At 40.7% G+C, this 16,205-nt stretch overlaps 1 protein-coding gene across 1 annotated transcript in view; it reads left to right on the plus strand.

Annotated features, from left to right (window-relative positions):
* The window catches only part of LOC128732319 (uncharacterized), a 119,090-nt gene that overhangs the window by 98,515 nt on the left and 4,370 nt on the right, over positions 1 to 16,205 (plus strand). The window contains exons 12-14 of the mRNA XM_053825564.1: positions 3,570 to 4,447; positions 4,518 to 4,978; positions 5,043 to 5,639. Of these exons, the coding sequence (XP_053681539.1) occupies positions 3,570 to 4,447; positions 4,518 to 4,978; positions 5,043 to 5,639 (1,936 nt within the window). The remainder of the gene's footprint in view (positions 1 to 3,569; positions 4,448 to 4,517; positions 4,979 to 5,042; positions 5,640 to 16,205) is intronic.

Raw genomic sequence — 16,205 nt, forward strand, 5'->3', positions numbered from 1 at the left:
TTTCTTGCCTTTATAAGCTTTTTTGGATCAGCTTTTAACCTTCAAAAGCATTTTTTGGCCATTTTCTTACCCAATCATCAGCGCTTCTTGAAGCTTTGCTGGCTTTTAGACGCACCTTTTAGTTGCTTACTATTGTTCACAATGATTTTCCGGCCATTTAACAACTTTCAGAAACGGGTTTCGACCATTTTTGGGCCTTTAGAAGCTTTTTTAGGTCGGAATCTGACTTTAAGGTTGATTTTTCGGCAATTTAGAGAACTTTTTGGCTTTCGAAAGCACTTTTCGGCCGTTTCCTAATTTCGTGACGCGCTTTCCGGCCATTTTCCGGCCTTCAGAGGCGTTTTAACAACCATCTTCTGATCCTCAGAAATATTCCTCGGTCATTTTTGGCTCCCCAACACCTTTTTCGGCTACTTTTCGCTTTTTCAGGCCCGTTTTTCTCATTTTCTGATTCTTTTTCTTGCTGTTAATTTTCTATCAATTTTATTTTTTTCTGTTCCGTATTTCTTGTTTCATTGTTCCATTATTCTTTGTTTGCTATCCCATTTAATCTCTTTTTCGATTCTGCTTTTCGTCTTGTTTACCACGAGTTTTTTGTTTTATTTTCCGTTTTTCGGCCTTTCCTTTTCCTTTCTCTTATTTCCGATTGCAGTTTTCATAATTTTCTAATTGTTTTTATCTCCTTTACTGCTCGTAAGCCATCTGTTTTCCTTCTTTTTAATAGCTCGTTTTTCTTTCTTTTCTGTAACCCGTTTATTCTGGCTTTGGTTCCCCTTTTTTCCCTTTACCGGTTCCGGTTTTACCTCTTTTTTATCTCCCAGTTTTCGTCCTTTTCTCTCTTGGTTTTCCTTTTTCTTTGGTCCATTTTTCCTGTTTTTCTTTTCTCTTTTTTTTTGTCCCATTTCATCTTCTGCTTTTATATTTCGTTTGACTTCTTTTCCCCGGTTTCCTCATATCCTTCGTATTCTTCGTTAGTTCTTTCTCCGTTATTTCCTCACTGTTCTGCTTTGCCCGTTGGTTTCTCTTTCGTCTTATCTTCCTTGTCAGGTGTTTCTCTTTTTCTCTCCCGTTTTTCCACCTTTTCTGTCATGTTTTTTTAAGTGTTAATTTTGCTTTCCCTACTTTTCTCTTGTTTTTTTTTCATTTCTTCATTTATCTCTGTTTTGTTTTTCTATTCCTGTCCCGCTTCTCAAACCTTTTAGTTCTTATTTTCCTGTATTCTTCTCTGTTTTTTGTCGTTTTCAGGGCCGTTCTTCTTCGTTTTATTTAACTTCACTCCTTTTTTTGGTTCCAGCTTTCGTCTTTTTTCCCTTTTCTATCTTATTTTTCCAATTCTCCGTTCTTCTTGTTTCTTCCGTTTTTTTTTACTTCCTTGGGCTCGTTTCTCTTTTTCTGGCCTATATGTCCCTCATTTGTCTTCTTTTCCGTTCATGCATTTTCTCTCATTCTTCATCTCTTTTTGTCACGTATTCATTCGCGTTTTTATTTTTTTTTTGTCCGGTTCGCTTGTATTTTTATTTTTCTGTCTATTGATCTATGTTTCGGTTCCTTTTTTGTCTCTTCATTATCTCCCATTGTTTCTTCTTTCCATTCCAAATTATTTACACATACTTCTTTGGGGAGTTGGAAACTTGTCTCGTTTTCTTCGTTCTTTGATGCCTTTTTGTCTCTTTGCCCTGACCCATTAGTTGTTCTATCTATTAGTTTTTTCTATTTTTCCTTCTATATCCCAGTTTTCCTTTCCCTTCCATTTCCCATCCTTATCTGTCCCATTTTTCCTCTATGTAACCACTTTTATCTTCCGGTTTTCCTCTGTCACTCTTAATTTTTCCATTCCATTTTTACATTTCCAGTCCGGAAAAGTTACCGTATCGTACCGTACCCTCTTCTCCAGTTTCATGCTTCGTTTTTTGTCTCTTTTATGTCCTTTTTTAGTTTTTATCTTCTTGTATTTTTTCTTTTTCTGTTCCAGTTTCCTTTCGCTTCCATTTTCCTCTTCTTTTTATGTCTTGTGTGCCCGTTTTTCTTCTTCGTTTTACTTCTCTTTCTATTTTTTGTAAAAGTATAAGAGTTTCTGGTGTGAGGAATGATAAACTGGATGAAACTGGGAAAATCTCTCCAATCCATGCTCTCTCGGTTGGTACCCAAGTGTTTTTGCAATGAAACTACCGCCGAACCCTTATCTTATATTAGATAGTCTAATATCTAATTTTGTCTCTGCAATTATAACCATTCCTCGTTTTCTGTCCCGTGCAATTAGCTTCCGTTTTTTCGCTTTCTTAGATTTGTTTTTACTCATTTTATTTTGGCTTTGTATCTCATTATCTGTTCCATTTTCTGTCTTTTCTCTGTCTTTTTTCTTTCGTTTTCCGTTTCTCTCTGTTCCTCTGTTTCTGTTTCGCTTCCTTTGATATTTCCTTCGTTTTACCTCTCTTTCTGTTCTTGTTATTAGAATATAGGACTATTACGAGATTAGTGCAACACTACCATTAATCCCGCCGACAGTCGACGACGGCTGGCCACTTGTTAAGCCAGCAGTTGAACCTCTTTCCTGTCCCATTTTCCCACTATCGCTGTCCCACTTTGTTTCAAGTCTCTTTTATTTTGCGATATTTTGTCCCACCTTCCATTCCTTTTCTTTTTCAACCTCTTTTTCTTCCGTTTTCCTCTTTTCATGCTCCGTTTTTATTTTTCAGTTTGGTTTTTGCTTTTCTTTCCTGTCCCATTATTTGTTTTTTGTCTCCTTATTCTCTTTGTTTTGCTCTTCTGTCCCATTTCCCTTTCTTCCATTCTTTTTCATATAGCCTCTTTTTCTGTTCCGTTTTCCTCTGTTTCTTCTGTTCTTTCTATTTTCATTTAGCGTTGTGTAGCTCTCTTTCAGTTCCGTTTTTCATCTTTTCTTGTCATTCTGTTTTCATTTTTTTTCTCAATTTTTTTCTTTTCGTGTCCCATTCTCGTCCGTGTTCTGTTCCCATTTCTCAATTTTACTGATTCCATATTTTGTTCTCTTTTATCTTAGTTTTTTCCTCTTTTCTGTCCACTTTTCCTCTTTTCATGTCCCGTTTTCTCTGTTATTCTATCAAGTTTTTTCTTACAGGTTTTTTAATTCTGGTGTTGGTGTTAGTGTTTACTCTTTTACTATAGCATTTGTCCAGTTGCAGTCACGTTTCCCACTGTGCTCTTTTTTGTTTGTTCTCCAATTCTGCCTCTTTATGGATAGCAGCAGTAGGTGGATTACCTCTAGATCCATCTGCTATACAAATTGGACTTAAAATCCAAGTTAAAATTGGACTTTAAATTAGACCTAAGTTTGAAATTGGGCACGAAATAAGAATAAAATTTGGACTTCGAATTGAGGACTTAAATTAGGCTTGAAACATAACTTGAAATTTAATTTGTAACTGGACTTGAAACTGGAACTATTTTTACGCTAATCGCCAAGTTACTGAAATTCTTTTGTTTTGTATTACATCTCACGGAAAAGAAGGGGCAGGTGCCTCAGTGTGCCCTAGCCTGGGTACGCCAGTGATTTTCTATCCAAAGGTGCTCAATATAATAATCGTTTTCAGGAGTTACTTCGCCTTCAACCTCGCATCGGAACATCATAAATTCTACATGAAGCTACGCAACTCTTTCGTCTCCATTAAAGCCCTCTCGAACGAACTGAACATCCCGATCGTCGAACCGGGTCGACCGGGTTCCGCCACAGCGGACAATGCCTCTACTAAAGCCCCCAAACTGAACGTGGCCGAAGTCGACGAAAAGGCAGCTTTCGACGCCAAGCACGTTGACAAAATCGACAAACCCTTGAAGACTACGGCCTTGCGCGTACGAAACCTCAAAAAATCCATGCTAAACGATACCCGTCTGGCGAAGCTTCGCCAGAAATTCCTCATTAAACGGTCCAAATCTTCGGTGGAAGGACCACAACCGTCGGCCTTGAACGAATCCGTCGAAATCGCAAACCAGCAGAATCAAAATAAGGAAAACGAGAACCCAGCCTACGGTTCGGGCGGTAATTCGTCCTGTTCGCCGCAGGCGATCTACCCAGCATCCTCCGAGCTGAACCTAACCCCGGACGATTCCCCCAAAACCTACAACAGCGTCAACCGAAACCGGGTGAAAATGGGCACCCGCGTCTTTTCCACTCAATACCTGAACAAATCGTTCGATAACCTGTACGACAGTCCGGCTGGAGGAGGTGGCCCGCTGAGCGGGGCCAGCTCCTTCCAGAACCTAGCCAACGGAAGCTTCAACGAGGACGACGAACTGCACCTGATGATGGACTACGACCGGGTGGTCGCTCCGCGCCAGCTCCACGAAAGCAGCGTCGACGACGCCCTCTCACTAAAGAGCAGCATGGGTTCCGTGTACTTTATGGAAAAGATCGACGAGCGCTCCGGCGGGGGTAGCGAGGAAACCCTATCGCCGAAGGCGTGCGTTATTCGTAAGTCCTCTTCTTTTAACCCCAACTCCTAATGGTCATTGAAATTCGTTTTATTTTTCTGCTTGGTTAGAATCAAACATCCGCAGCGAGAGTGGTCACTTCGAGCTACCCAACGAAACCATTTCCGACACACTGCTGGAGAAGTTCAACAACCTGAGCTGCAGCGCAGCGATCAACGATCGCATCCTGACGTCCGTGATTGTGGTGAAAGATTTCATCAACCCGAACGAACCGCAACGGCCACCGAGCAACAAAACGCAAGCCCTCATCCGGAAGCGTTCGTTCCTGTCGCGAAGTCAGGAATCAGTGCTGTTCCGCAGCGGAGCTGCCCGTTTGTCGGCCGCCTTCGGCGGTGATGATCTCAGCTCCGATGGGGGCATAGCGGATTGTGGTAGCAGCGGGGAGGATAGCCGGGGCGCTCGTTATACCCTCGGAATCAGTATAGTTCAAGGTAATGACAATACGGTGTACGTGAAGGATTTGGTGCCGAACGGGCCGGGGGCCCGTGCCGGTGTGAGGATTGGTGATCAAGTAAGGAAAATTGAACCCAAATTTGTTAAATAACACTAATTTTTCATTTGTTTTTTTTTCGAAGATCATCGCCGTGGATGGGCGATCACTGCTTAACCTGCCGTACAACGAATCCCTTGCGGTTCTTCAGAACACCGGTCGAACGGTGGAGTTGGTCCTGTCGCAGGTTTACCTGCGACCAGCACTAAGCGCCAGCGCACTGAACATCAACAACAACAACAGTTGTCAGAAGCGACCCAGCTATCAGCAGCACAACGATTCGGATTTGTACCCCTCAAAATTGGACGCAGTCCGATCGGCCGTCAATGCCGTTTCCAAATCGAACAGTTTGTACATTAAAAATGGAATGCAGCAGAACTCTACGGCACAATCGGTGCGGAAAAGCCCCGTCGTTGGTGGCGGGAAGGCGACCTACGAGGATATTGGACATCATTTCGAAGCGATTCGATCCTACTATCAGCAGCAGCAGCAGCAGCAAAGTCAGAACTTAGCAGCGCAACAAGCGATGGACGATCGGAAGCAGCACCAACGGTACACCAAAAATGTGGCCGACATCCTGCGGATGAGGAATCGCGTGCAGGACAGTGTTGTTCCCGGGCAAGGTGCGCCGGGACTGTTCGGAGCGCTGAGTCCCTCCAAGAGTATGCCCGATTTGCCGAAGGTGAGTGAGATATTATTAAATTGTTAATTTTTATAAACAAAACGTGGGGTACCTATGGGACATCCATTACCATTCCTGCGAATCATTAAATGCCGCATTCCGGGGTTACTTGCAACATTTTTCTGATTTTGCGTTCCTGAATATAAATTTGATTTCAAATCGAAAATGACTATTTATATACCTTTACACTTGTTTAAAGATATACAGTAAAAATTCAGCATGTAGGGGAGCTCTGTATTGCCTCTTAAAGGCACTTAATAGCGTATAAAACTCAATGGCGGACCCTCTTATGCTATTATCATCAGAGGAGGGAGGAGATTTCAAACGCCAGTTCTACCTGACGAGGCAGGTAATATCGCCCTCTAAAACACAGGTAGATTCTTTAACATAGCCGACAAATCTATGCCCGCAGGCGGAGTCGTTCTGATCCTGCGCGGACTCCACGAACTGACTCTGAGATTTCTATGCCAAAGGCCGTGATGTCATATAAATATAATGATGATAATGATGATGAGAGGAAAAATGCGAGATAGATCGTAGTAAATTGACCGCAGCAAAACGTGGCCGTTCGCGGTAGTCGACAGAAGCTTTAAACCATAGAGTCGCACCCACCTCCCAACCCTCGAGACTGAACAGCTAGTGCGCAGTATTTATAACGGGAATCCGTTGCTAAAGCCCAAAAACCCACCGCCATAAAGCGCCCCATCTCTTAGAAACATTAAATTCCTAGTTGCCTCCTTCATATTTGGGGGACTTTTATGATTATTGAGGATATTCGAGTGTCCCAATAATTTAAAACTACTACTTATCAGAAATCCCGTATCTAGCCTCATTCTTAATCAGAATGAAGGCACTTTTTGAACAATCCGACTTTAACGGCGATGGCAATTTTTCTTGCATTTGGAGCTGATTTGAGTCGGTTTTTGAATCGATTTTGATTGAATTTTGGTAAGATTTTAAATTCAGTACCGATTTGAGTCGGATTTGAAGTTGATTTGAGTAGGAATTGTGCTCGACTTTGGTTGGACTTTAATCCGACTTTAGAATCGGGAGTGATTTTAGTCGGATTTGGGACCGTTTTAAGAAGATCTACCTTGTCTCTTTTTGTCTTGGCCTTTGCAATGAGGTCAGGCATTTAATTCATGTTACTAGCGGCGTCAGAGATGGCGCATTGCATCAGGATAGGCTTGAAACGCTCGGGCTCAAATCCAGCAACGGTAGGTGTTAGTTAGACTTTTTTTTATATGGTCTATCTTAATCGCATGAACCGACTTTACAGAAGTTAGAAGGAGGCGGATGGAAAAAAACATAAGAGTATAAAAATAGTACTCAAAGTACTGTTTTAAAAATTTTAAACAAAGTTTCTTTAGAAGTTGCTTAGCGCTCTATGCAGCGAGCTCAGGGCAACCTTAAAGTTCGGTTAATTACCGGTAAAGCTGCTTAGCAAGCTATAGATCCATAGACACAAAGCTTGTTAACTTTCCTTTGACACTAAACTTTTTGTTACTTTTAAGTTACATGTTGAACTTTCAAGTTGCTACAGGTATTAACGGTACTTTATTGAGAATGAAGTTCGGTTTACAAATGTAGTGTTTGGTTGTTCAGCAAGAAAGTTCTACGGAACTAAATTTGAACCAAATATGAACTGCCAAGTTCGTCCCTTAGTGAAATTCGAACTTTTGCTTCGTTGGGATCGTGCCCATGGAAGACAGTAATATCCCAGCACTTGATCTCCGAGAAGTCAAAGCAGAAATCGGGTATCTGAAGAGAAGTTCAACAAAGCCGCCGGTATGGACCGCCCACTAGCAGAGACCCGCGGGCAACGGCCCTACACTGGGTTATTACCAAGCTCTCGGAGAAGGAGATACTACCGGGGGCTCACGCCACTGCGAACCAGATTGTTACCATCCAGCAGATTTTGCAGAAATATCGGGAACCAAACACGTGCCCACGCCTCACATCTTCATTGACTTCAAAGCAGCATACGATACAGTCGATCGAGACCAGTTATGGGAAATTATTGCATAAACACGGTATTCCGTGCGTATCTCGGTAAAACAGAACAGAATAAAAAGCGGAAGCAGAAGGAGTATACAAAACACCATCAAGATGAAGTAAAAGATGGAACAGAAAACAGGAAAACCAGACGGAAAACGGAACAAAAAAAAGAGCAAAAACGGGAAAAGAAAAAAAAAGAAAAGAAAATCGTCACAAAACCGGGAGAACGAACCATAAATATAGAGAAACTAGTTGAGCTCGAATCTTACGATCCGGAAAAGATAAATGTCTGTTCAGAATTCAGAAAACTGCGGATACATTCCATTGGCCAGTGTTTGCAAAGATGTTTAATCTTTGTATTAGTTCTTTGAGTTCTTATATTGCATAATAGAGCTCTAGGATGAAACTGAAACAAATAGTTTTTATGGTCGTATTGGATTTTATTTATAACTGAATAAAAACATTATCTCCACTGTGCTGATTCTATAGGCGGACAATATAGCTCTTTTGTGTGAGTGGATCTGAACCGTCAGAAATACTTGAAATCATACTTGGTTCATAATCGCCGCTCAGTAAAACTAGGTGATGTCTGCGTTAGTGAATGTTGTAACCTTTCTGGTGTTCCACAAGGAAGCAACCTTGGACAACCATTGTTTTTCTTATTTTTTTTATGACGCTTGTGGTATACTTCCATGAAGAACCAGATTGTTGTAAGCTGATGATTTGATAATGGTTGTACTGGTCAAATCTCGTGAAGACTACCGTAAACTTCAAATGCAAATCACGGCAAATCAAATGCAAATATTTTGCGGACTGGTGTCGAAAGAATGAGCCACTCAATGGCGTGCGGAAGTGTTCGATCTTTTCTTTAAGTGGTAAGAAAGCCCCGATTATATGGGAACTACCGCAACAGCAACGAAGTACTGGAAAGAGGATAGGTACGTAATTAAAAACGTGCAAGCCTCTGTTTTTGGAAACACTACTCATATGTTATATCAAAAGCTAATCAAAATTCGGACTTTATATTTATGGTCTTCAAGTGAACCATCTAAGCAATCCTCTGCTATTTCAAGTCTTGTTAGATAAACACACGCCGAATTATAAGCTGGAATGGGTTCGCTTCAACATCCAGCGGATGACGGCAGATGCCGTGGCAGTCGAGTACGCCAGGAAGCTTGATCAACGAAACACAGAACAGCAGGTAGAAGGAGAAGATATAAATGGGCTGTGGAGAAACATCCATGGGGCCATCGAAACAGCTGCGAGAGAGGTGGTAGGCACGACTCGTGGAAGACAGCGTAACAGCTGGTTTGATGCCGAGTGCCAGAGAGTAATAGATGAAAAGTACCAGGCCAGCAAGGAGTCGCATGGTCTCACTGCGGCAACGCGTCAAAACAGACAGACTATAGAGCTACCGAAAAATAACCCATCGTCTGAAAAAACGCGCAGTGTGTGAACTTTAAGTCGGCGTACGATTCAGTCAAACGAAATTAGCTGAGGCAGATAATGCTAGAACATGGCTTTCCGACGAAACTAGTTACGCTGATTCGTACGATGCGTTAGAATAGCGGGTGAGACCTCAGTGTGACGTTGGATGGGCTGAAACAAGAGGATGCACTCTCTAACCTGCTATTTTACATCGCCTTCGAAGGTGCGATACGAAGGGTAAACATGGAATGGAAAGGAATGGAACTTTCATCACGAAATTTCACATGCTTCTTGACTTTGCGGATAACTTCGATATTATCGGAATCAACCGTAGAGCAGTGGAAGAGGCCTTCAGGCCTTTTAAAAGGGAAGCGGCGAGATTGGGGCTTACCATTAACACCGCCAAAACGAAGTACATGATTGCTGGCAGGGAACGTGGGAGACCAAGTGGTGTTGGTGCCGAGCTGAAATTAGATAAGGAACGATGTGAAGTAGTGGAGGAATTTATATGACAACGATGTGAGCCGCGAAGTGAAACGACGAATTGCAGCTGCGAATCGGGCTTTCTACGTAGCCAGCTGAAGTCCCGTAGTTTGCAAATTCGCACAAAACTTGCGCTCTACAGAACACTAATCCTTGGTCCTTTACGGACATGAATCATGGACGCTAAAGGAAGCTAATCGACGAGTGCTTAGGGTTTTTGAGCGTAAAATTTTGCGATTTTTTTTAAATGAGGGGAACATAAACAACTGAAAGGCAGCGTAGAACAAATACAACGTAATAAATTGCCCTAAATCGAGCGAGAAGCAAACGAAACCCACTCTTACGCAAGCAAGTGTGAGAAGCATAGCATCCACCGCTTACTCCACTGACGCAAGCGTATTAAACTCAACCGCTGTGTGGAAAAAATCTGCTCTATAATCGCCAAGGTTCATCATCTATATCTACGATTCACAGAGCCAGGTCGTTCGATCCGCGGGGCCCCCAGCTGAGATAAAGAGGAACGTTATACAAACTTAATAAGCGTTACTTCGATAACCCTCCCTTGAAGAGCGCCGTTTTTGCTACCAATGGGCTAGCAGCCTTATAGCGCCATCAGTACAAAAGGCATAGCAATGCTTACTTCAGCAATATTGTAGATAATGCCTAATTCTACAAATTCATCATACATCAATTTTTCAAATTCTGCTTGGCTGAGGTGCAGTGTTTAAAAAGGGCAAAATTAAAGCGAAAAGAGCGTGCCAAGCCTGCACACAAGTGCACATTAGTTCAAGCTTAAGGAGACTTCATAAAAGGTGCTTTATTTACCACATTTATTGTTTTGCATAGCTATTTGACCGAACAACTTAGAATTTTAGAATAATCATTCTAGTTTGAAATAATACAGCAAGGCAGTTGAAAAGTTGAAAATATTGCGAAATAAAAAAGAGGAACACACGAAGAAATGCACAATATGTAGAAGTTTTGAACACGTTTTGCTATTTTGCGAAGAATAATAATTCATAGGCGGATTGATGAACGAACAATTTCGAAGTTATTTTCCACAGTTTTTTGCACTCATCAATCAGGGCTAAAAACGTTATTAGAGCTACTTAGTAGCTAATTGTGTCGCGATGAACTATTAAGATTAATGCACTAATAGGCTTTACTTAGCTTTATTTTTTCGGCGACAATCCGTTTATCGGATCTGGGCGGAATTTAGGAGTCGTTTCCACGCTTCTCGGTCTTGGGCTGCCGCTCTCCAGTCACTCATAACAACCGCTGTTCTAGCATCCTCGTCAACAGCGCTCGTCTAACGTGTACGTAGGGCTGTCTAACCGGTAGTACCGGTAGTACCGAAACCGGTAAAACCGGCCAATTTTTGGATACCGAAATACCGGTTTTGGAAAAGCACAAAACTGGTATTGCCGGTATTTTCTAATCTGTTTGTTTTTTCCAACTCCTTATTCGAATATGAACTAAATTTGATAAGAGATTATAAAACTCTTAGAAAAACAATGAAGCGAGTGAAATTGTGGGTCATATAATTATAGCTTTTGAACCCGTTTAAAGCACAGTAGAGTAACTTTGCTGTAAACATATTTCATTGTATGAGCCAGACGTCGCGTTTCAATTTATTTTTGAACAATTTGATATTCAAAAGCCACCAAATTATTCGACGCTCTCAAATGACGAATTTAGGAAACAAGATCAAGGCCCAGAAACGTCACTTATAATAGTAAATTGTTATTGATATGTTAACAATTGTTAACATTGTTAACATATGTTAACATTGTTAACATATGTTAACATTGTTAACAATGATATAATGAAGCTTCAGTTTCAACAGAAGCAGCGCCGCACGTAGAAGTACATCAGCCAAAAACCTGGCCAAAATTCAAAAATCAAAAGGTCAGTGAACCATGTTCTATTTATCATTGTTGTATTGTTAGATACTTATAGCATCACATGTCGGCCATTTTGAAAATATCTCGGTTGTTTACAAAGTTGTGCAGCTGTCAAAACTTTGCTATAATTCGCAACGTGATTTTTTTGCAAGTGGTCCGACCAACAAAGTTGAGTTCCTGCTCTATTTGTGTTATTTTCTGGAAACTGCTTCATAAAAATTCAATATGGATTATCAAGACAAAGGTATATAGAGTAAATTTCAGCTTAAGTTTCTTCATACACATTTAGGTGAAATCCGTAAGCAAGGCGTGGAAGCAGCAACTTTTTGCGTTTGCAACAAATTAGTTGTATTTTACAATCAAGTTATATACTAGGTCTGAGATATCAAATCGTCCAAGTAAGAAGTTTGCAGAATCTAGTGAGAGAAGCAAGCGAAGAAGAACCCTGGAGCTGAGAGAAAATTTCCCAGTTGAGGTCTTAAGGTATGCAACACATATGAGTCAGAGAGTGGGAAATACGACGGTTTCCAGCATCATTAAAGATATCACTGAAAATCCCTCAAAAGCTTCAGAATTAAAAAACTTGGTGACAGCGTTACAGTCAAATACTGTTCAAAAGCATTCCCCAGAAAAGGCTTTAGCTATATTCATTGAAGTTAACCTTTCGAAAAAGCAGTACAATATTATATATTGTGCAAACAAGAATAATTATCCTTGTTATTCGCAGAAGTAGAATTTTGCTGGGTATCTGTTACTCAAAATTCTACTTCTAGCAGACGCTACTAGATCGCTTATGTATATGCATCTAGATGAAAATATTTTGTCCTTGTCGGATGATGCAAAACAAAATTTGGACCTGCTCTGCAAATGAGTATGCGATGATTCTCAACAGGACCAATATAAAAAAATCCCGTCAGGCAGTGATTAAAACATTTTTATAAGTTTCTTCGTTCCCCTCCGGATGATAAGCAACATTAACGGACAGAAGAAAATTGGATGGCAGAATCCAGCGCCTTCATCGCCGAGGTTTTGCCATCCAATCAGAGTCAGATTCGTCCGTGAAACTAATGATATAACTAGGAAAGAAATTTGCTGAGTAGCTGTCGCGCAGGGCCATGAAATCTTTTCAGTTTATTTCAATCGAAGCACTTCAACTACTTGTTCCAGGTCAGCCAAACATGGAACTTGAAGGATACAACGATTCATCAAACACGAGCTCCGACGAACTGGAGTGATTCGAACTCATGGCGGTTTCTAAATCGTAAAAGATGGACGTACAGTTTACAGTTTTTTACTGTACTGCTGAAAAAATACTACAATGATGTAATTTTCGTTTTATAAACATACTTTACTTGATACTCATATTTGATTAACAATAAATGGAAATACTATACCGAAAGAGTATATCAAAAAGCACATATGTCACTGCTAGGTAAAGGCAAATTGTTATTTACAAGCGGGGATGGCACAATCACTTTGACTCAATTCACATTCATTTGACAGTACCGTCTCAGTCACGCAGAATTTGAAAAAGTTGTGTATGGGACGATTGAAGAACTAGTTATTATATACAAGTTTTCTAAAAAAGGATTTGCTGTATCTTTTGTATTTACCGTGCTACGATGCTAGTACCTCTTTAGTGACTAAATGAACGTTCATTTTATCACAAATGAGTTACTAACATTGTAGCGCCTTAACTACAAAAGACACAGCAAAACTTCATTCAGCAAAATTGTAGATAATAACTAGTTCTACAAATGTCTCATATAAACCTTTGTCAAATTTTGCTTGGCTGAGACGGTACTGTCAAATGAATGTGAATTGAGTCAAAGTGATCGTGCCATCCCTGTTTACAAGTTTTATCATCTAAAAATAATAAATAATAACTTTTTTGAGTTATTTGAGGCATTAACTGACTGAAAATCCTTTGAAATAATTTTGGCCACGTTTTTGTTCTGCATACTCCTATGTGCGCCGCTTCGTTTCAAAACTGGCTTCAATCAGTGTCTTTGAAACGATTTTCACTTCATCATGACGCCCGGTTTTAAAGTTTCATTTGTATTTCTCTATCAAATATTCAGAAAAAAGTCAGCCTAGACTTTCAATGCAATTGAATTGATTTTGAGTAACATTTCCTACAATTTAACGCATATTATGATTAATCTACTCAACATCGACAAATCGTGCCTGACTGTTAATCGTCGTCATTTGACACAGTCAGTAGCTTCAGCTGAAGCTTGTTTGAAACGTTCTGTTCAACAAATGAAACAATTCGCTTCATGTATGAAGTGAAGGTAAGGGCTTCATTTATTTGTTTCGACGATGCCGGGCTCTGATCAGAATACGGGGATCTTTGCACTTTTTGAGCATTCTTGCCATCAAAGGATCTGTTAGGAAAGAATTTGGAATATTTTGCAAGTCTTTCGAGTGATACATTGATTAAACAAGGAGATGAAATCTGCATCCCACTATCTTCAAATAGTGCGATTGATAACAGAGAAGAGAAAATATTCGTGAACGATGATGAAGAGGATGACGTTATGCAGGAGTTCCTGTTTGGGAATGGAGAAAAAAATGGCGAGAGGCTGTTGGAAACCGGGCCATTAATTATGCTGGAAGCTACAATACAAGGTATTTTGTAAATAATTAAAGGCGGGTTTCCCTACTATAAATCCGAAGAAATGATAGAAAAACTCCTGATGTGCTTAGGGCCATTCGCCAGACATCGATGAAACCGGAAGTTTTTTCAATTGTTGGAAGTGTTGGCAATAAAATTCGTTCTAGTAAAGGAATTAAATCGCTAAGAGTATAATATCTGCTTAAATTCTACTTTGCTAAGCAACAATACTGAAGCTAAACTTTCATAATAAAATGATTTATTGAAAAACATCGATATTTCCATTGATTTCGAATAATCTGCCAATACCGGTATTTTACCGGTATCCCGTTATTTTCTACGCCAATACCGAAATACCGGTTTTCACCAAAAGCACCCAATACCGACAGCCCTACGTGTACGGGATCTACCTCGAAGTCGACGGTCTCTATCGGGTTCTCTGCTAAATATTATTTTCACTGATCTCTCATCCGGTATCCTTGCTACGGTGGCCAGTTCACATCTTCTCTCAAATTCCGGAAAAAAGGTTAGTGCCACAAATCCCTTTTAGTTGAGGTTGAAAATGTTTCATGAAAACCAGTTTTTTTTTGTTGTTTTCCTACAATGGTGTCAAATGCACATGTGGGGTTTCTAAAACAAACGATTCAATTTCGCTTAACTGGATCGGACACAGCCTTGCAGTCCGTGAACAGACGGTGAGTCTTCCTTTCGAAAAACGAACTGGTATTGTCCGTCAAAGGATTCCCGCAACGGTCTTAGTCTATGAAACAGAACACGGCGGTGAATTGTGTACGCAGAGTTGCAGAGAGTTTTCCTATAGTCCTTGTAGACAACGACTCTTACGATCCGGAAAAGATAAATGTCTGTTCAGATTTCAGATAACTGCGGATGCATTCCATTGGCCAGTGTATGCGAAAATGTTTAATCTTTGTATTAGTTCTTTGAGTTCTTATGTTGCATAATATAGCTCTAAGATGTTGTACATAAAAGAGTCATAGCCGGAAACTGAAACAAACAGTTTTTATGGTCATATTGGATTTTATTTAACTGAATAAAAACATTAACTCCACTGTGCTGATTCTATAGGCGGGCAATATGGCTCTTTTGTGTGAGTGGCTCTGAACCGTCTATTGTCTACCGCAAACCGATTCATATGGTCGGTTTTAAGGCAGACAGAACCGAATGGCAAAATTCCGACTTCGAGAAAAACGCATTCAAAGTTTGCTGCATTCGAAATCATCTTTTAACTCTGGCTGTTTGCAATATGTATTTATGTAGTCTGATTAGAGTAAAATGTTGCTTAGAAAATTCTTAATCGTTTGCTATCATTAACTCATTTTGAGCAGGCGAGTCCAGGGCTTCGACCGATCCTTTTTTTCTACCGCAGTCCCACCAACGCGCATTCAAGTTCACACCGTCCGTTTAGTGATGGAATACGAACGCTATGCATAACACAACTGGCAGTTTGCTTAGTCAAACGCCGATGGCACGCAGTAGTATGAACGCATTCTAAAGCTTTTTAACATTTTCGTTTCGATCAAGTTGCCTTTACCGTTTGGAGCAGCGAATGACTGCAAAACAGTCAAATGACTGGCAGTCACCACGCTTACGAAAAGCAACCGCACAATCGTATGATTAAATACTACAAAAAAACAACCACTACATGTGCATGGAAAAAGTCGGTCGGACTCCGCCCAATACAAACGAATATTTTACTTGCGTCGGACCGACGTCCGGGTGACAAACTATTACTGTGAGCAGCCGATTTGGAGACAAAAAGAGAAACGAAAAAATACGTCACCGTATGCTTCCAGTCAGTTTGCAGTTTATATTCTCAAAGCGCAAAGCAAAACGGGAGATTGACTGTTTGCTTCTGCAGAGATGCCGCATGAATTGTAAGACGGCAGCAGCGCAAGCGGCAGATTGACTGAATTCAAAAAACAGTCAAATGATCGTTCAAAAAGCGGAGTTTAAATGCGGAAAGTTCGCATTCACGGCAGTCACATTCAACTTGCGATCCCTTTTCAAGCCCTGGGCGAGTCGAGCAGTCGAATCAAGCAATCGAGTCAAGCAGTTGGGCCGAGCAGTCGAGTCGAACAGTCAAGTCGAGCAGTCAGATCGATCAGTCTAGTCGTA

The sequence above is a fragment of the Sabethes cyaneus genome, chromosome 1 (assembly GCF_943734655.1).
Source record: "Sabethes cyaneus chromosome 1, idSabCyanKW18_F2, whole genome shotgun sequence".
In the NCBI taxonomy this organism is placed as follows: Eukaryota; Metazoa; Arthropoda; class Insecta; order Diptera; family Culicidae; genus Sabethes; species Sabethes cyaneus.